This window comes from Odocoileus virginianus, chromosome 2, assembly GCF_023699985.2.
Source record: "Odocoileus virginianus isolate 20LAN1187 ecotype Illinois chromosome 2, Ovbor_1.2, whole genome shotgun sequence".
NCBI classification, from domain to species: Eukaryota; Metazoa; Chordata; class Mammalia; order Artiodactyla; family Cervidae; genus Odocoileus; species Odocoileus virginianus.
This window is the reverse complement of record NC_069675.1, coordinates 26,156,607-26,177,398: the sequence shown is the minus strand read 5'-3', so window position 1 is coordinate 26,177,398 and position 20,792 is coordinate 26,156,607. Positions and strand designations below refer to the sequence as shown.

Genomic DNA, 20,792 nt, shown 5'->3' with positions numbered 1-20,792 from the left:
ACGCCCCAGAGATTCAGAACCTCCGGGAAGGCCTGAGGCGGGCGACGCAAGGGCCCCTGTCTGCCCAGCGGATTTCTGCAGTCTGTATAGGCTGGAAAAATAGAGAAAAGTTCTGGTCCTCTGGTTTGGCACCGAACCCCTGCCCCTTCTCTGCTGGTCGTTGGAAATAGCCAGCTAGCATTTCCGTCTCCTTAGCACCCCCTTCCTTCCGAAAAGCTCCAACTCAAAGTGAGGGGAGCCGTTGGGAGGCTGATTCCTATGCTTTCTCCCTTTCTCCAAAAGTCCCAGGAGTGGGCCATGCGCCACCCCTGGGATGGGCAATGGGTGCCATCTGTGGGTGCCCAGACCCAGACTGTCCCTGACCAAGAGTCAGGGCAGAGGCATTTGGTCAGTGTGGGCTCATTAAAGAACACCCATCCATACCTGCTGCTGCCTTCCCGAAAGTCTATCCCAGGGGATTTCCCAGCCTACTTGGAAGTGCAAGAGACATTTCAACAAGACCCAAATTTCCAGAGGTCTACAAGTTTTCTCCTCTGCACCCACGGAGCGTCTCCGATTTGTGCAGGACTCTCAAGTGCCTCTTAGGGGAGGAACAGATTGCATATTTCATAGATTTCTTGGATTGGTTGGAGGGGGCGGCAGGGGAGGTAGACCCAAGGCATCTGGCACCCTTGGGCTCTCCAGTGGCTGCTCTGAGCACTGGAACCTGGGACTGAGATTGCCTTAGGGTCAGGCTGGCATCTATCAAGTCCTGGAGGACCCAAACACCTGCCAGTTGCTCTATCCTGTGGGCAAAGGCTGGCAGGGAGGGATGCAGTGTAAAGAGGCCCTAGCTGACCTCAGTAGCCTTTTTAAGGGCAGGCACTCAAGTGCCGCTGTTAGCAAGAGGTTTTAGCCCAGACCTACTAGAACCAGTTTCCTACAAATACAAAGAAAGGGAGAGTGGCATATGGACATACATGCGTGCATTGGGTAATGGTGATACAAGATTTCTGTGCTTACTCTTTTCATATGACACACACTATTTGTCCAAGATGGCAGGTGCCACGGGTATACTCCTGCTAGGTCTGACTCTTGGGCTCAGCACCCAGAGGCCACGGAGAGATCAACACTAGAAGGGGCAGGAAGTCTGAAGCTCCAGAAAATCTGCCTTAGCTGAACATGGGCAGGACCCAGTTCCAAAGGAAGTTCAATCTTGCAGCTCCAAGGGGCCACTGAGGGGCATATTCCCAGTAGAAGCTGTGGCTGAGGGTGCAGTTTACTCACCTTTTCAAGGTTAGTATTCTTAGACTCACTCCAGCAACAGGGACCTGACAGATCACACAGGCCTCACCTAGTAGTGGAGAGAGTGAGGTGGAGCAGGCTATAAAGTGGCCCAGAGTCTCATGCCAGGATGTCACTGCCCAGTCCCACCCGCTTGCACCAGACCAGGTTGCTCCCCCACAGCTACAGCCTGATCGTGCCAAGATGTAAGGCAGCCCATGGCCAGAGCTGGGACCTGCCTACCAGTTGTTAACCCTGTGACTGAGAAAGGGGTCTTGGAAAGAGTAGGTTGCCCTTTCTTGGGATCAGTAAGGTGGGCTGTGAACCTCAGTGCAGCCAGGGATATGTATTTCCCCATGTTTTCCAGAGTCCTCTAAGCCCGACTCTGAGGTGAACTCTGTGTGGCAGCACACAAGATCCTGGATAAAGTGGCCTGGACACAGCAGGGCTCCTCCCAGCAGACAGATGCAGGCTCTGAACATGCCACCTGAACTTTTGCAGGGAGCTGTTCCTGCCACTGGTTTGGAACATACTTTGATAACCCTGTGGTCTCAGGACACCTGGACAAGCCCCCAGAGGCAAAAGTCTTAGGGAGACTTGGGTTCCACTCTTTCATGCCTGCAAGTTCCCCAGAGGACTGCTAGAACACTAGAGGAGGGAACTTTGGGAAATGTTGCTAAGGGTTAGACGAATAAATAGGTGCCTTGCTCAAAAACACCAAGCAAAGTCAAAACCTGAACCAGGGGTTCTGGACCCCCCATTCCAGTGTTCCTAGCACCAACCTCCGAGTAAATTTAAAGGGGTAGGAACCGAGAAGCGTAACTGAGACATAGACTGCACAGTCCTAAACTGAATGCCGAGGTCAGGCTGTTTTGGTTTGGGTCGTCCTGGCACTGGGATCCAGCGAGACTCCGGCTTCCAGGCGAAGCGGGGGTGGCAAGGACCACTCAGTGAAGGATCTAACCCCGGGGCTTTTCAAAACCGTAGGAACAGCCACAACACCCCCCTCTTCCACTCCAGCTCTTCCATCTACTTGCCTGCCCTTCTCGCAGAGAACCAGCAGCACGTGTTTACATACGCGTCCTGACAAAGAAGTAAAAAAGCAAGATTCCCTTTTTAAGCCCCTCATTCCGGAGCTCAGCGACCCGGTTCTCCTGTTGGAGTTGGCCAGAGCCGAGTCGGAGTTGAGAGGCCAGAAGTTGGGGGATCTTGCCTCCACTCGATCCTCCCCGACCACCCACAGGGGAAGCGCCAAGAATTCAAGATTCCCTGCCCTCTCCTTCCCGTGGGCAGACCACCGGCGCTGCCCACCGGAGTTAACTTCCGTAGAGGCCGCACGGAAGTGCCAGGCGCATTTCGGGAGGTGGGACCCGTGGGGTTAAGTCTGTGTCCCCGCCCAGCGAGAAGCAGAGAGCGCTCAGCGGGGCGGTACCGGCCGTGGGGCAGCCGGCCCGGTTAGGAGACGAAGGAAAGGCGGGATCCTCCAAGAAGTAGATTGTCAGGCGTCTGCCTGTGGCCACTGCCAAAATTTCCCCACTTCTCTCTCTTACTCCCTCCCCCTTTCCCTCGCAGACCATTCGGGTCCTGAGCGCCTAGGATGGGGGTGGAGCACTGTCAGCAGGAAAGATCAAATCTTTGAGGGGCGCCCGAGAGCATCCAAACTATTCCACCCCACTGGTCGGCTCCTGGGCACAATCCACCCGGCAAACAGCGGCCCCAGGAGCGGCGTGATGACCCAGGGGGTCATCCGGAGAGGCCCTGCGAAAAGCTGCCCAAAGTTTCTTCCCCCTCGTGGCTCCCTCCTCCCCTCTCCCTCTCCTTCTTCCCGGCACCCCCTTAAACAGTCCTCCGCCTTCTCTTCTCCCCTCTTCCCTCCCCACCGTGGTCCTCCCCTTTTCTCCGCGCGTCTCCACTCCGCCCCCCCACCCCCACCCCGATCCAGCACCTTCCTTGCTCTTTGGGCGTCCGCCCCGTCAATCACCGCCGCCGCCAGCCCCAGCCCGGCCCTCACCTCCTCCCGGGCTCTTGGAGAGCCTCCGGCTCCTGTCTCGGGCCGCCCTCCGCTCTGCGCGGAGCCGGGCGATCTGTCAGCGGAGCCGGCCGGGGGGAGCCGCCTGGCCCGCCGGGGCTCGGGTTACCAGTGACTGACAGCGTCTCCATGGCGAATAATTTGACTCCGACTATTGTCTGGCGCGGGCAGGCCCCGGGTCAGATAACCAGACCAATCAGGGCTCGGGCCGCAGCGCCTCATGCCCGCTTAGAATAATATTATTAAAAAAGCAGCGAGCAAGCTAGACGGGAGGGAGAGAGCGAGAAGCGAACGAGGGAGCGGCGGGCGGGCGGGAGGGCGCGGAGCATGCGGAGCGGCGCCGCGGGCGGCCCCCGGGCTTGGACGAGGGCGCTGGCGAGGCGCGCGGCCGGCGGGGGCGCGGAGCGGCGCGGGATCCACGGCCCGCGCGGGGACGAACTGCAGTGACTCCGAGTTCGCCGGGAGCCAGCGCCAGGCCAGGGGCCCCCAGTCCGCCTCTTGGCTCAGGACGGTCCGGCGGGGAGGCGCCCATGCCGGACCGCGCGGCGCGCTGAGGGCGCGCGGGCGGGCGCGGGAGCAGCCGGCAACATGTCCATGCTACCCACCTTCGGCTTCACGCAGGAGCAAGTGGCGTGCGTGTGTGAGGTGCTGCAGCAGGGCGGCAACATCGAGCGGCTGGGCCGCTTCCTGTGGTCGCTGCCCGCTTGCGAGCACCTCCACAAGAATGAAAGCGTGCTCAAGGCCAAGGCGGTGGTGGCCTTCCACCGCGGCAACTTCCGCGAGCTCTACAAGATCCTGGAGAGCCACCAGTTCTCGCCGCACAACCACGCCAAGCTGCAGCAACTGTGGCTCAAGGCACACTACATCGAGGCGGAGAAGCTGCGCGGCCGGCCCCTGGGCGCCGTGGGCAAGTACCGCGTGCGCCGCAAGTTTCCACTGCCGCGCTCCATCTGGGACGGCGAGGAGACCAGCTACTGCTTCAAGGAGAAGAGTCGCAGCGTGCTGCGCGAGTGGTACGCTCACAACCCCTACCCCTCACCTCGCGAGAAGCGCGAGTTGGCGGAGGCCACGGGGCTCACCACGACGCAGGTCAGCAACTGGTTCAAGAACCGGCGGCAGCGCGACCGGGCAGCCGAGGCCAAAGAAAGGTACGAGTAAGTAGAGCTTCCACACCAGCTTCCCCAGGGCTCGAGGGAGAGGGGGTCCCGGGACGTCCACTCAGCCCCTGGAGAGGTCTGAACTGGGCCCCTGGTCCCAGCCAGGGCCCTGCTGCAGCCTGATCTAACCCGGACTGCTCTTTCGGGGGACCAGGAGATCAGAAATTTGTCTAAAGCGGGCAAAGCAATCGGGAAGTCGTCAACTCACTCCCTGGTCGGCTGTGCGCAAACGTGGAGAAGCAGCGAGCATAGGGGTCAAGGCAAGACAGTAGGCCTGGATTCCTGGCAAGGGGGGCGGGTACCGCAGGCAGAGCCTGATAGTTCTCCGAAGGTCGGAGGGCTGAGGGGTTTGGCGAGGACTATGGGGTTGCGGGTTTTAAGACTGCGTGCGAGAATTCACCAGCTCTTCCTGGAACTTGCAGTTAGCCTCACTCAGCAGCACCAGGCCGTGTGATTAAGGGTCAGGACCGGGATTAGAACTTGCCTGATACAACCTGGATGTAGAGGGGCCTAGAAGAATTTTCCTTGTCTGGATAAGGGGGATGATAGGGAAAGCCTTTCATCCCGCATTGAAAGGACCAAGAGGCAAAAGGCTTGGGGAGGAAGTGTCAGCTCCCGGAGAAAAGAAAAACACATGTCCCGTTTTCTGCCTTGTGGGACCCAGCAGCCTTTCCCTGGATTGCCAAGCCTTTAGCTCCTCTCTCCTTAGGCTCTACCCTCTCTGGCGGGTAGGTCGGTAGGTCTAGGGTGAGCTGAGAGCAACAGAAGGGCCGAGAGTCACTCGTCCTCAGAGAAACCAGGACTTCCTGAACTCGCCTTGCAGTTGACAATGAGGCCCCTGTGGCTTTGGCCTCTCAGAACCCCAGATCTGGAGGAGAAGATGGGAGAGAAGCTGTGGGAACAGACTCCAACCTGAGTGTAACAGCAAAATAAGACACCTGGGGTCTGTGGTACTGGGTGTGTGCAGCCCAGAGTGAAGGACAGGGGTCAGAGTGGGGGTGCTGAACAGTGTAATCTGAGGTGGGGAAGAGGCTTCCGGCTGACCCTGGTCTCTAAGACCATGAGGTTGGGGTATCCACAGTTGTAAGGATTCAGCTGCCAGCCCTGTGGAAAGTCCTCTTCCAGGAAAACAGAAAGAAAAGGCCCTGGAAAGCCAGTACAGAGAATCTACCTAAATTCAGATTTCCAAATCTGGGTGAGGGGATGTTGGTGAGGGAGGGTCACCTGTGGAGAACCCTGCAGGAGGGGGGTTCTCCCTGTGGAGGCCCCCCTCCACCCAGACTGGCATGTATCCAGAATCCTGAAGAACTAAGTGCACAGGCCAGGCCCAGGTGAAGGCGGAAGAGTCAGTTTCTGGTATGGTGGGAGAATCTAGGCCGGGATTAGCAAACTTCTTCCCTGTCTCTTCTCTCAGAAGCCACCCTCCACACCCCCAGCCTCAGGCCCCAGCTGAAGCTTCCACTGTGCCACCTAGGAATGGGCACCTTTGCACCCTTCGGGACTCGTTCAGTAGGCCCCACAGGGAAAACTCTAATGGGGCCCGACCATTTGGAACTAGAGGGAAAAGACCCTTAGCTCCGGAAACCTGTCCCTTGGACAGAGATTTCCCTCAAGCAGAGGAAAGCAAAAGGAGATGAGGACCTGTGAGATTTCAAGTCCTCAAGTGGACCCTCAGCCTAGAAGCTAGGGTTCCTGACTCTCCTGGTCCCAGTTCTCCGCAACAAACCCTGGCTTTGTTTTCAGCCAGGAGTGATCTGAAAATCCAGGCACCTTCTCTTCGTCCCTGTCCCTCTCCGTGACAACTCCATGAACCCTGCTCCTCTGCCCCTCTGCTCTGGAAAAGAAAGGTTAGCCACTCGGTGGGGGCAGGCAGGGAGGGCAGATACAGGGAAAGCAGAAAGGTATCCCTGAGATTTGAGAGCAGGAGAGGTGGGGAGACAAATGATACAGGGTGAAAGTATAGAGAAAGAAACTGGGTCTGGAGAGACTAAGCGAACCAGAGCCCAGACCTGGAGGAGAAAATGGTAGAAACCGAAAACACCCGCAGGCTGCGCGCGGCGGCTCTGGCTCCCGACGCTGCGCCGAGCGGCCTCTGTTTCCCCGCTGACCCCGCTGCTTTGCTCCTGCTCTTGCAGGGAGAACAGCGAGAACTCCAACGCTAACAGCCACAACCCGCTGGCGGCGTCACTGAACGGCAGCGGCAAGTCGGTGCTAGGCAGCTCGGAGGACGAGAAGACGCCGTCGGGGACGCCAGACCACTCGTCGTCCAGCCCCGCGCTGCTGCTCAGCCCGCCACCGCCCCCGGGGCTGCCGTCCCTGCACAGCCTGGGCCACCCTCCGGGCCCCAGCGCCGTGCCCGTGCCCGTGCCGGGCGGAGGCGGCGCGGACCCTCTGCAGCACCACCACGGCCTGCAGGACTCCATCCTCAACCCCATGTCGGCCAACCTCGTGGACCTGGGGTCCTAGAGCCCCGCCTGCCTCGACGCGCTTGCCTTCTGGCCTGGGCACTGGGGATCCAAGAGGGACCGTGTCCGAAGGGCGGCCCGCGCCGGCGGCCCCACCAGGTACTGAAAGGCCGGCGCGCTGAGCGGGCAAGAACTGCCGGCCGGGTAGGACGGATGGCTCTCTGGTTTAGTCTTTGTTCGGGACTTTTTTTTTTTCTTTTCTTCCCAACAAGTTGCTTTGGAGGTCCTTTGGAGGCCGGGACCCGGTCTTGAACCAGGGAAGGGAATAAATTATACACCATTCTCCTACTCTTTTCTCTTTCCCTGCCTTCTCCTCCCCTTTCTTCTCTTTGCCTTCCTTGCTCATTCCTTCTTCCTCTTCCTTCCCCCTCCTTCTCTTTTCTCCTTTCCCTTTCTTCTTCTTCTTTCCCCCTTTTCACTGTGCCTCTTACTTACCACCTCGCACTGGATTTCTGTTACTCTGCCCCTTTTTCTGTCTCCTCTCTGCCAGCCTCTTGCTCCTCGCAAGCTGTACCCCTTGGTGTCTCTCCTTGTGCCTGGCCATCTGCGTGCCGTCCACCTATTCCTCACTTTCCTGGGGTGGGGGTGGGAGTGGGAGGGAAAAGAGCGAAGAAAAAAACAGGGCCTTTGAACCTGGGCTTTCTCCAGAGGCCCTTCCCCGAGGTGTCAGCTTTGCGCCCAGTAACTTAAGTGAAGGAGAACGGTCCAGGGAGCAGAAGCCCCTGCACGCCCCCTTGCCTCCAGCCCCTCTGTCTTGGTGAGGCCCTGCCAAGCTCTCCTATTCCTCCCGGGACAGTGGCCACCCGGCTCCAGGCGGAGCGTGCCTCCGGAGCTGCGGACTTGCCATCTCCCTGTTATGCCCTCATGTGAATGTTCTTCGGGAAATATTTCTGCTTTTATTTTATAATAAAATTAGAAATCATAAATATAAATATGGATATATACCACAAGGCCTGCCAGCCGGACGTGCAGCTGTGTCTGATTTCCCTACAGGGACTCAACACCCCGGGTGGACCGTTCTGGGCAGCTATGCCCGGTAAGTCCCGGAAACTGGGAGATGCCTTCCCACATACACAACCTATATCAATAGCCAAGTGAAGGGACTGAATACTCTGAAACCTCCTACCCCAAAGCCCTCTGTCCCTTTTCTTGTCCCAGAAGCTCCCCGCAGGAGTGAGGAAGGGGCAGCTGCTCTTGGGGACTCCTCTGCCCCCACCAGCCCAGCAGTGTCCTCAGCTGGCTCTTTCTTACCTGGGGATGGGGGAAGGAAATGAGGGGCTGTGTGCGGAATGTGGGTACTGTGTTTGAAGATGCCAGGGCTGGGGAACAAGTTGGGCCATGGAGTTTTCCTAAAGGGCGGACTCCTTAGCGGTGATCGCAATGACCAGAACCAGGTGGAAGGCACTGGGCAGATTCGCTGGACGAAAGGGCAGCAGCTGATCCAGCCGTGAAGCCCGGATCAGGCGTGTGGCCATGGAGGAAAGGTCTCCATACTTAGAAATCTGTTGGTTTGGGGTGGAGACGAAGGGGCTGGGGAGGAGGGGAGTCCTGGAGACTGGACAGGCCTGGCTCTCGGAACGCGTGTTCTGAAAGGGAACAAGCAGACGCCAGGACTTGGCTGGTCAGATCGAGGAGTCCCTGCCATGCGTGGTGCCTCTGCACTGCCCCCTCCCTTCTCAGGGATCCAGCCTCCCCGCACCCCATTCAGCAACACGTCTAAGCCGTCTAAGTCCTGGCAGATCTGAAGCAGGCGGGATTCCTCGCCAGGGAAGTTGTGGCTTTTTTTCGTGTCAGGTCTTGGGGGGCTGTTGGAACAATATACTTGCCTCCTCTGTGACCAGGACACTTGTGACCAGATCTGGTGGCCCTGGGTGAGAAGGGATGGAGAGGATGAATGCTCTTGCGACCCGCGATCCTGGAGCTCGGAGACTTAATGTCTGGCACTTGACTCTTTGGTGAAATCGCTGCTAGAGGAGAACCCTTTTGCCCCGACTTTCTAAATAACAAGGATCTTTCCCAGTAGAGACCCTAACAACTCCAGCAGCTGGGCGTCTAATTTGGAGTGGGAGGCTTTGCCCCACACTTCATTCTGTGCAGGCGTGGGAGTCAGGTTTTACCCAGCACAGTGAGATCACATCAAGTGCCCAAAGTTCCCTGCACCCCAAGAGGAAGTCCAGCCCTGACAGCTCCTGTGGCCTCTCCTGGAGGCTGTGCTCTCTGCCAACAACTCAGATTTTCCTTGGTGGGAGTGGCCCCACCCTCGATGCCTGGCAGGGTAGAGCTGAGGATCCACAGAGGCTTGAGAGAGCGAGAAGCTGTCTTGGGTCAGCCGGCAGGTCGGTGATTACTTCTGGAAGGGAGGAAAGACAGGAGTCCTGGAGCCTGAATCACCCCTATTGTCCCCCATTTTCCATACTCACAATCACAGACAAACATGCTCTACACCAGCTTTCACAGGGACACACATATTTACAATTTGATTCACTGTGCCATGCACTGTGGTTAGTACAAAAACACCCACTCACACTTGGTGGCCACATAGGGAAATCCATCACACAAAACTCGATCATACATATGTTCACATGCACACGAACAAAAATAAACACACATAGACACTCTAACACATGTCCTCAGGTGAAACACTCTCCTGCACAGATGTAGTGAGATACCTACACAAGTAAGCCCTTCCCTCACCGATGTATTCACGCATGCGAACACAAACCCCTGCTTCCCCCCAGAAACCTGCATATCCACCCTCATAGCCAGTGCCCTTGCCAGCAGCCAGTCCCAGCACATTGACCTGCTGGGGCCAGAACACAGCCACGAAGCACAGCTGGCTGGGAAAGCCTAGGCTGCAGGATCTGTGGCCCAAAGAAAGATGCTAACCCATCATCTCTGCAGATGGTCAGGGCTCCCAGCTGCAGCACCCTCTCTTCCCAGACCCAGATGGGATCAGTGGAGTTAGCTGGGAGCTCTGATTTGGCCAGTAGGGGGCGGGGTACCTGTCCTGGAGCTTTATTCAGGCTTAGTGGTGCTACTTGTTGCAGCTTCGCTCTTTCCCTCCGCCTTGGAAAGTTTAGCCTGAAAATATTTATTTAAAAAGGGAAACTATGCAGAAGTTCTGAAAATAAACCTAAGCAGCTACTTACCCACTGTATAAATCTATACAAGCCAACCCTCCACTCCACACTCCACTAGACCTGCCACACCAACTGTACATAACTTTTGCACAGACGTTGCCATGTGAATACAACCATTCCCTGTCCAGGCCTTCACCAAACGGGGTTCCCGATGACTTGTCACCCCTCCCCTCTGCCAGTAGTCACTGAAACTGAGAGTTTTGCTTAGGCCACTTGAAGGGACGCAGCAACTAGGGACGCAGCAACTAGAAGCATGAGTCTCCCTTTCTGCTTCCCCAACCGTGTTTGCTGTTCATTTATTCCCAGCCAGGTCCCATACCCATGCACCCTTGAAGCTAAAACTCTAATGAAGAAGGTAGAATTCAGGCCTTGAGAGCAGCTGGCCAGCTCCTCTGCCTGGGGGACTTAAAAGCCGAGGGCTACTGAGGGCGGAGGAGAAACTGAGGGCTGGCTATGCTGCCTCCGCAGTCTCCTTCCATGCCAGGCTCTCAGCAGCCCTCTCCAGGCCTCAGGTCAGGCCTGGACCTGATGTCCCTACCTTGAAGGACATCTCGAGGGAGTGACTCGTCTGCCTAAGGAGCAGGTGGTGATGGGGCGCCACACAAGAAAAGGTTAAACAGAGCCAGGGAGATCTGGGAAGACTGCAAGTCCACTCAGTCTTCAGTTTAACCCAGTCCCTATAGGACACACCATTTCAGTACCTGCCAAAAACAGGGACCAGCCGAGTGGGGGTACCAAGTCCGGACATAGGGAATTCGGCCTCCTGGATTCCAGCAGCTCCCACCTCTTGCCCAGAAGGATGCTGGGGGGCAGGGGGAGGGGGAAGAGGGCTTTAGACAGAAGATGTGTGAACCTTCTCATATTGAGGGGTGGGTGGAGGATGCAGGTCTTGGGCTCATGACTGGGCCCCTTCCTTTTTTTCGCGTCACCCATCCCAACGCTGCGGCTTAGGAACCCTTGGCACTCGGAGTTGACTAAGGAGGCTAGAGAGGAAAGCGACTCAGCGCGTGAGGATGTACTGCCAGATGTGAGAAGGCTCATAAGCGTGTGTGAGCTCAATAGGGTGGAAAAACGCGCCGGTGCGCCTTGAGACGGCAGCTCTTTTGAGTACATAGGTGAGTGGGTGAGCCACTGAGCTGCCCAGGGCACTTGAAGGAGCCCAGAATGAGGCTTGTGAATAGAGGCTCCTGGGGCTGTAGGAGAACCAGCCTCTCCTCTCGAGCCTCGGGAACCCAGCCCTGCCAGAATTGGTCCTGATTCCTGGATCCATTGCTGGACGCAGGTAGCCTGAGTGGGGAGGAAAAGAGGGAGGCTGGAGCCCGGAAAGATCTCGAATCCCTGTGTCAGGGTCAAGGCCTCACGTGCCTCTTCTCCAGAGTCTCTTCTCTAAACTCCGTGGGTCCCTGTGCGGCTGAAACTCAAAAAAGTTTTCTCCTGGGTGGAATCGGAGAGGAGAGGATCAGAATGGGTGCCCTTCAAGGGGGTGAGTTTTCCCCACCGGTGCTCCTCAATCAAAAGCAGGGTTGCTTCCGCGCTAGGTGAGAGACTTTAAATAAGACCATGCGGATGCGCCTGAAGAAAGACCCTTTGCGAGGCCCGACAGGCTGTCCTAGTCGCCCCAAAGGCTCCTTTCTTGAAGGGCGCACAAACCCGACAGGCTGGCACAAGGGACGCCTTCTTTAGGATGCTAGCAGCCCTGGCAAAGGCCAGGGCTAAATACAGAACTACCAGCCGCCCGGCCCTGCCAGAGTACCCCATGCGTCCTCACTGTTTGACTAGCGTGCGGCGGCTGGGACTCCGGCAAGCTGCTCCCGGGCGGCTGAAGCCTTCGAAGACCCGGCTGAGCGCTTGATACCAGGCCCGGCGCAACCGGCTTTCCCAGACAAGTGACCCGCGCGCTGCTGGAGATGACACGAGGCTCTGGGGCCTGAGCTCCGTGGAGCAGGGCCCCGCGGGACTGTGCAGCCCTCTTTCTCTGGACCTTGAGCTAGCGGCGCGGGTAGGCTCAGGAGCCGGAACGCTGGGGACGCGCCGCGGGCGATAAAACCACGCGCAACGCCACCGACATCCGGGCTCGGGACTGGGAACTGGGAACTGGGGGCTGGGGGCTGGGGGCTGGGGGCTGGGGGCTGGGGGTGGGCGGGGCGCTTCGCCTCGGCGGGGCCAGGGCACTCAGGCCCGGCCAACCCACGCCTGAGATCCTGCAGTCTGCTGGCTGTGCTGCCTCGGTTGCCCCGGCCGTCCTGGCCGGGGAGTCAGCCCAGTCGCCCGAGGTCCTGTAAAGAGAACGACAGGTCGGACAGGAAAGCGAGAGCAGCCGCGGGGGCGGGCCTTGCAGAGCTGCGGGCCCTCGACACCCTTCTTTCAGGGTTTTTCCAAGGGTTTGTGTTGGCTTCCCAGCCAGGACCTCTCATTAGTTCCAAAGCTCATTGCTGGCAGAATCCTCCGGTAACTCGCCTTGGGCCACGGAGACGCGGATCGGTGTTGGTGGCTTCCCTGGTGCCCAGAGTAACAGGTCATACTTTTCCTTTCTTGAACGCTCATTCCGCGTCAGGTACTTTACACACCTGGTATCTGTTTAATTCTCACAGAGGCCACACAAAGAAGCTATTATTACTGATACATGAAACTGAGACGCCAGGTTCGGGAACTTGCCCAGAGTCAGACACGTTTACAGCGGTGGGACCGGCATTTGAACTTGGTCCTTGCCAGTATGCAGCGCACGTTTGCGCGGGGCCAGGGATTGGAGCGGCGCCTAGCCCCGGGGTCCCCCGGTGGCCGGGACGGGCGCAGATGCTTCCCGGGGGATCGGAGGCAGCCCTCTGCCGCCGGAGCGAGCTGCGGCATCGGGCTTCGCAGTCCCAGTGACCCGCCCAAGTCCAGTGCAAGCGTTTATCCCCTCGACCATCAGCGTGATTACCCCGTTTCCTCACTTGCGCTCTTCTATGTAGTTTTGAAGCACCATCGAGTACCACAAAGCAGATTTCGACCAGCGAGGGTTACTAGATAGAAAAGATAGAACCTTGGGATCCTAGGGTCAATCTGCTGCCGCTTCCCTCTTCGCCTCTTCAGTGCAAAGACCTGAGTGTTGGGTGGGACGCTCTCCTGTTTGTCCGCTTCCAGCCCCACCTCCATTAATCCTGTGCTGCAGACAGGGCTCTCTGGTGGGCTGTAAATAAAAAGCATCATTCAATTAACACAGGTTTACTGCTGGGGTGCAAGGAGGTTAGAAAGGAGGCGGAGCACAGGCATTATTTTTCAAAGACCAGAGCGCATCGGCCCCATCCCAGTCCGGCCCCCCCCCCCCCCCCCCCCCCCCCCCCCCCGCTTCCCCAAGGCACACCCTTCAGCCCTCATGGAAGCCCCCATTCCCTTCACCCGCGCAGCTGTGATGGTGCAAGCGCTCAGATTCCACCCGAGCTAGGTGGTTCTGTCAGTTTCAAGATAAGGTGTGTGCAATACCCTGTTGTCCCCAAGCAGAGCCATTGGCGACCCTGAAAAGCTGCCCTGAGACACCTGAACTGAGAAGGGAGATTGCTAGTCCAAGTGAATGAGTGGGCTCAGCTTAATTAAGGAAGCCAGTCAGGTAGTTGAGTCACTCCCTCCTCCTAAGGGAAGAGCAGGCCCTGGTGGGACAGGCTAGGGAGCTGAAGGGGATTAGAAACAGGGTGAGGCAGAATCGTTTCTAAAAGCAAAATAATACAGGTATTGCTAGTGTTTGTCCAGTACGCAGTGGTCTCCCGTTCACTGTTCACTCCCTATATGGTTAACTAGGAAAGGAATTCTTCTTCCCAGGTGACAGGTGATGATGGGAGACTAAGGAAGGTGGTATGAATGACTTTCCTGAGGCCCCAGAGTTACAGGAGACTCTTTCTTCTGCATTCTGTTGTTGAGGTGGCTTCTTGAGTTTGGGGGAAATTGTTGTTGTTCAGTCACTAAATCGTGTCCCACTCTGTGACCCCGTGGACTTCAGCACTCCAGGTTTTCCTGTCCTCCTTATCTCCAGGAGTTTGTTCAGATTCATATCCATTGAGTCAGTGATGCTATCTGAGCATCTCATCCTCTGCCGGCCTCTTCTCAATCTTTCCCAGCATTAGGGTCTTTTCCAATGAGTCAACTCTTCGTATCAGGTGGCCAAAGTATTGAAGCTTCAGCATCAGTCCTTCCCATGAATAATCAGTGTTGATTTCCTTTAGGGGGAAAAAGCAGACACCAAACCAGCCCAAAGAATAGAGATTGTTCCCCTGGGATTGGGGAAGGGTGCAGAGAGATGGCCATCATCATGGAGCTCCAGATGCTGCTACAGAGACTTAAATGTATCTCAAAATCAGAACAAACCATCCCTGAAATCATTGAAAGGAGTGCCTAACCACTGAAAGAAAGGGATCTGTTCTGACAGGCCACTTCCAAACCTTACCCAAAGGAAGCAGGCAGAGCTGAGAACTTGAGTTTTGCTCTCTCACTGACCTGTCAGTTAAGGCTCCCAGCAAATGAGTTGCGAGCCAGAGATTTCCACAGCAGGTGAATACTGAATTTTGTGGGTGATCCCCAAAGGGATGTAGCTTTTTTTTTTTAACTGAAGAAAATGGAAAGAGAGTCAAGAGTTCTATTTACTCGGAAAGACTAGACCCTGGTGTCAGTTCAGAGCTATAGATAAAATCAAGAGTTACTTTATCATTTACTTATTATTCTTTAAAGAACTAGGTTAAGCAATCAGCCCAAAGGCAGATAAATATTTAGTAGGAATATTAAATAGACAAGACTTTAGAGAAGGGATGAAGGTCCAGAATGGGTGGAGCCAGGACACAGTATCCGGGGTTAGGCAGTCATCCTTCCCTAGAGATCAGGAACCAAGAGGGGGCAGGGAGGCACAGGTAGGTAATGCCACATCATCCAGAAGCAGCTGGAATGTGCTGGGCACCAAACTTGAGACTAGGAAAGAATCAAAATGTCACGATACCTGGTAGCTATGTCAACAAAAGTGTGCCCCAGGCTCAAAATCTACCCAATACAAGCCAGCTTCCAATCCAGATGGAGCTAAGGCAAAGACCAGGAAAAGAGACTGTATTACATATGTTTGTAGATAAATCCCAAAACAAGAGTTTATTTCTCATCCACATACATAAGAGTCTAATGGGACATTTTTGGGCACCAGGTGGCTTCCCATGGGGTGATTCGGGGACCAAGCCTTCCTTTTCAGGTGGCTCTACCCTTAGAGTCTTTTGTATTCAGTTGCCATATGTGTAAGAATCATGAAAGACAGGCATGGGAGGGGTGGGTGAGGTGAGGGGGTGGGTTTGGAGCGGTACACATCACTTCCACTTTCATTCCAGGGAACGGAACTTAGTCATTTGATCAAGTAAACTGCAAGGGAAATTGGAAAATGAAGCTACCTGTGTGACCAGAAAAATATCCTAGGAAACAGATTACTGATTCTTTATAGTTAGTCAGTCCTCAGTGATTTTAAAACAGAGAGATCTGTATTCTGTAAATTTTCCCTTTTCGTGCATCTATATATTTTTTTTTTATAATTGTGAGTTAGAGTATTGTTTTTTGTTTTTTGTCTTGCTTGTCTTGGTTTTTCTGGGGTGAGGAATACACATGGAGATACCACTCTTACATTATAGGTCACTTCACTTCTCTGGGCCTCAGTTTCCTCATCTGCTTCATAGTATATTAATTAGGGCAAGGTTCAGCTAAACATGATAAAAAAAAAAAAACCCAAATCAGAGTGGCTTAAGCATAATAGAAGATCATTTCTCTCACAGATTAACATCTATGTAGGCATTTTAAGATTGAAGCAAACCCAAGCTCTTCCATTTTGTTTTTGCCCTGAAGAAGTCTAGACATTGACTTACAAGATGGACACTGTAAGTCATCTGTTTTTAAAATTTTTGTTTACTCATGGCTGCGCTGGGCTTTCTCTAGTTGTGGAGATCAGGGGCTGCGTTCTGGTTGCAGGGTGTGAGCTTCTCGTTTCAATGGCTTCTCTCATTGCAGAGCCCAGGCTCTAATGCACAGGCTCAGTAGTTGTGGCACATGAGCTGAGTTGCCCCTTGGCCTGTGGAATCTCCCCAGACCAGGAATTGAACCTGTGTCCCCTGCATTGGCAGGCGGATTCTTAACCTCTGAACCACCAGGGAAGTCCTAAATCACCCATTTGAAATATGCTCAAAGAGTTAAAAGAAACTATGTCTAAAGAACTAAAAGAAAGCATGAGAACTATGTCACACCAAATAGAGAATATCAATAAAGAAATCAGAACTACAAAAAGAAATGAAATAGAAATTTTGGAATTGAAAATTACAAAAAATAAAATGAAAAAATTTACTAGAGAGAGTCAATAACAGTTTTGAGCTGACAGGAGAAAGAATCAGCCAACAAAATTATCCAGTCTGAGCAACAGAAAAAAGAATGAAAAAAAAATGAGCAATGTCAATGAGAACTGCAGGGCACCAGTGAGCATCCCAACCTATGCATACTGGGAGTTCCCTGAAGAAGAAGAGCGAGAAAAAGGCAGGAAGACTATTTGAAGAAATAATGGCTAAAAACTTTCCAAAATTGATGAAAAACATTAATTTACATATCCAAGAAGCTCAATAAACTTCATGTAAGATAAATTCAAAGAGAGCCACAGTGAAACATATCATAATCAAAGCATCAAGACAATCTCTTTGGATACACTGTATGCAGAATTTTAGTTCCCCAACAAGGGATCAAACCCACACCCCTGGCAATGGAAGCATGGAGTCTTACACACTGGTTTGCCAGGGAAGTCCCAAGAATCTTTTTTTAAATTGAAGTTTAGTTGCTGTATAATATTATACTTTATAGGTGTACAACACAGTGATTCACAATTTTTTAATGTTATGCTCCATTTATAGTTATTATAAACTATTGGCTATATTCCCTGTGTTGTACAATATGCCCTTGTAGCTTATTTCGTACAGAATAATTTATACTTCTTAATCCCCTATCCATACCTTGTCCCACCTCCCTCCCCCGTCCCCACTGGTAACCACTAATGTGTTCTCTGCATCTGTGAGACTGGGTTTTGTTGTTGTTGTTGTTATATTCACTAGTTTCTTCTATCGTTCAGAGTCCACATATAAATGATATCATATAGTATTTGTCTTTCTCTGTCTGACATTTCATCTAGCATAATACCTTCCAAGTCCATCCATGTTGCTGAAAATGGCAAGATTTCATTCTGTTTTTACGACTGAGTAGTATTCCATCACATATATATACCAGGCTTCCCTGGTGGTTCAGGGGTAAAGAACCCAGCTGCTAATGCAGGAGATGTAGGTTCGATCCCTGGGTCAGGAAGATGCCCTGGAGAAAGAAATGGCAACCCACTCCGGGACTCTTGCCTGAGAAATCCCATGGACAGAGGAACCTGGTGGACTGTAGTCCATGGGATCACAAAGAGTTGGACATGACTGAAAGACTAAACATCAACAACTATATATGGGCTTTCCTGGTGGGTCAGCTGGAAAAGAATCTGTCTGCAATGTGGGAGACGTAGGTTCAATCCCTGGGTTGGGAAGATCACCTGGAGAAGGGAATAGCTACCCACTCCAGTATTCTGGCCTGGAGAAAGAGAAGGACATGACTGAGTGACTTTCACATATATATATATATATATATATATCATATATATATATATATATATATATCATATATATATATATATCACATCTTCTTCATCCATTTATCTTTTAATGGACACTTAGGTTGCTTCCATATATTGACTACTGTAAACAGTGCCGCTATGAACATTGGAGTGCATGTATCTTTTTGAATTTGTGTTTTTGGCTTTTCCAGATATATACCCAGGAGTGGAATTGCTGTGTCATATGGTAGTTCTATTTTTAGTCTTTTGAGAAAACTGCATACTGTTTTCCACAGGCTGCACCAGTTAACATTCTCACCAATAGTGTTCTACTGGAATAGACACTTACTCGGGATATGGATTTACCTTCCCTACCAAAACAACCATCCATGGGCTTGTAGGATGCCTTAGTCACCATCATAGTATTCCATACAGCATTGCTTCTGCTCAGGGAATACACTCCACACAAAAGAAGTGCAGCATTAGATCCATGCTCATAAGATTCACTGACCTTACCATGTCCCCCACCATCCTGAAGAAGCTGACTTGATAGAAAGGTAGAATAATCCTTTGAAGATTTAGTTACAGCATTAGCTGGATAGCGATGACTGGGGCAAGGTTTCTGAGAAAGCTGTATATGCTCTGGATCTGCATCCATTTATGGTGCTGTTTCTCCCATATCTAGAATTCACAGGTCCGGGAATCAAGGGGTAGAAATGGGAATGCCACCACTCACTATTCCTCCTAGTGACCCACAAGGAAAGTTTCTGCTTTCTGTTTCCACAACATGATGCTCTACTAGAGGTCTTACTTCCAGAAGGAGAAATGCTTCCACCAGGAAACAAAACAACGATTCCACTGAACTGGAAGTTAAGACAGCCACCTGCCCACTTTGGGCTCCTCGTGACTCTGAATCAACAGGCAAAGAAGGGAGTTACTGTGCTGTGGTAATTGGTCCTGTTTGCCAAGCGGAAGTCGGACTGCTCCCACACTCCGGAGGTAAGGAAAAGGATGTCCTGGGATACAACAGATCCCTTAGCTCATCTCTTAGTAGTACTGTGGCTTGTAATTAAGGTCAATGGAAAACTACAACCACCTAGACCAGGCAAGACTACTAAGGGCCCAGAGCCTTGAGGAATCACCCACCAGTTAAAGAACTATGACCAGCAGAAGTCCTAGCTGAAGGCAAAGTGTTCAAATGGGTAATGGAAGAAGGTAATTATGAATACCAGCTCCAACTATGTGACCAGTTAAAGAAATGAGGACTGCAGTTGTCAAGAGTATTTCATCCTTATTTTGCTATTCGTATTTTTGTGTGTAATATATGCATATATATTGGGCTTCCACAGTGGCTCGGTGGTAAAGAACTCACCTGCAATGTAGGAGATGCAGGAGACATGGGTTCTGTCCCTGGGTCAGGAAGATCCCCTGGAGGAGGGCATAGCAACCCACTCCAGTATTCTTGCCTAGAGAATCTCATACAGAAGAGCCTGGAAGGCTATAGTCCATAGATCACAAAGAGCTAGACACAGTGAAGTGACTGAGCATGCAAATGCATGCATATATACTGGCCTTCCCAGGTGGTGCAGTAATAAAGGATCTGCCTGTCAAATACAGCAGATGCAAGAGACACGGGTTCAATCCCTGGGTAGGGAAGATCCCCTGGAGTAGGAAATGGCAACCTACTCCAGTATTCTTGCCTGGAAAATTCCATGGACCGAGGAGCTTGGTGGGCTACAGACCTTGTGGTCTCAAAGAATCAGACACAACTGAGCAACTGAGCACATACACATGCATATATATTAAGCAAATATCTTTGGGTTTTTTTCCTCTCTTGTTTCCTAATCATGTAGCATAAGATGCATTGACCTATATTATAGCACATAAATTTTGTTAACTTTACATCATAGTATTTAAGTTGTGGGATATCAAGGAGAGGAGTGAACATAGTTCAAGGATTTTTCCTCCTCTTTTGGGGATGGGGTTGGTGCATTTTCAATCGTACTCAGGATAGTTGAATTATGCTTTGAATTATGACCTGGTTGTTGTCTTAACTTGACCATTAAGTTTGGTTTAAGGAGATATATATGCCAAGTTGACAAAGGGTAGGCTTCTGATGGTTTTAATTTCATGTGAAGCTTGACTGGGCCACAAGATAGACAGATATATCTGAATAAACATTATTTCTGATGAAAGTTGAAATGGCCGTAAGTTATCATGTCACACTTGTTAGAATGACTATTATCAAAAAGGCAAGAAATGGTAAGCATTGGCAAAGAGGTGGAGAAAAGGGAATCCTTATACATTGTTGGTGGGAATGTAAATTGGTGCAGCCACTGTGGAAGACAGCATAGAGATCCTGAAAAAATAAGAATAGAACTATCATATAATGCAGCTATCCCACTTCTGAATATTTATTCAAAGAAACCCAAAAATACTCATTTGGAAAGGTATATGCACCCCTATGTTTATCCCAGCATTATTTACAATACCAAGATATGGAAGCAACCCAGGTGCGCACCAATAGGTGAATGAGTAAAGAAGATGTGGTATATATATATATATATATATATACAATACAATATTATTCAGTCATTAAAAAAATAAAAAATTTAAAAAAATTTTAAATAAAATATTGCCATTTGCAACAACATAGAACTTGAGAGTATATGGTAAGTAAAAGAAATCAGATGGAAAAAGACAAATACCATATGATTTCACTTATATGTGGAATATAAAAAACAACCAAAAATGAAACAAATGAACAAAACAAATGAAAACCAACATATAGATACAGAGAACAGAGTAGTGGTTACCAGAGGGAACTAAATCTATTTATATGATATGGCCTTCCTTGATTCTGTTTCTCTGGACAGTGACAGTGACAGTCGCTCAGTCGAGTCTTATTCTTTGTGACCCCACGGTCTGTAGCCCTCCAGGCTTCTCTGTCCATAGAATTCTCCAGGCAAGAATACTGCAGTGGGTAGCCATTTCCTTCTCCAGGGGATCTTCCTGACCCAGGGATCAAACCCAGGTCTCCTGCATTACAGGCAGATTCTTTACCATCAGAGTCAGCAGGGAAGCAGCTTTTTCTCTGGAGAACCCTGACAAATATTACACTTC

General features: G+C 52.1%; 1 protein-coding gene across 1 annotated transcript; it reads left to right on the top strand.

Annotated features, from left to right (window-relative positions):
- The first annotated feature begins 3,621 nt into the window (after positions 1 to 3,621).
- SIX2 (SIX homeobox 2) lies at positions 3,622 to 7,846 on the top strand. Its single transcript, XM_020903201.2, has 2 exons — positions 3,622 to 4,440; positions 6,585 to 7,846. Exons 1-2 carry the CDS (start codon positions 3,881 to 3,883, stop codon positions 6,913 to 6,915), a joined length of 891 nt encoding a protein of 296 aa, XP_020758860.1. The 5' UTR covers positions 3,622 to 3,880; the 3' UTR covers positions 6,916 to 7,846.
- The last annotated feature ends 12,946 nt before the right edge of the window (positions 7,847 to 20,792 follow it).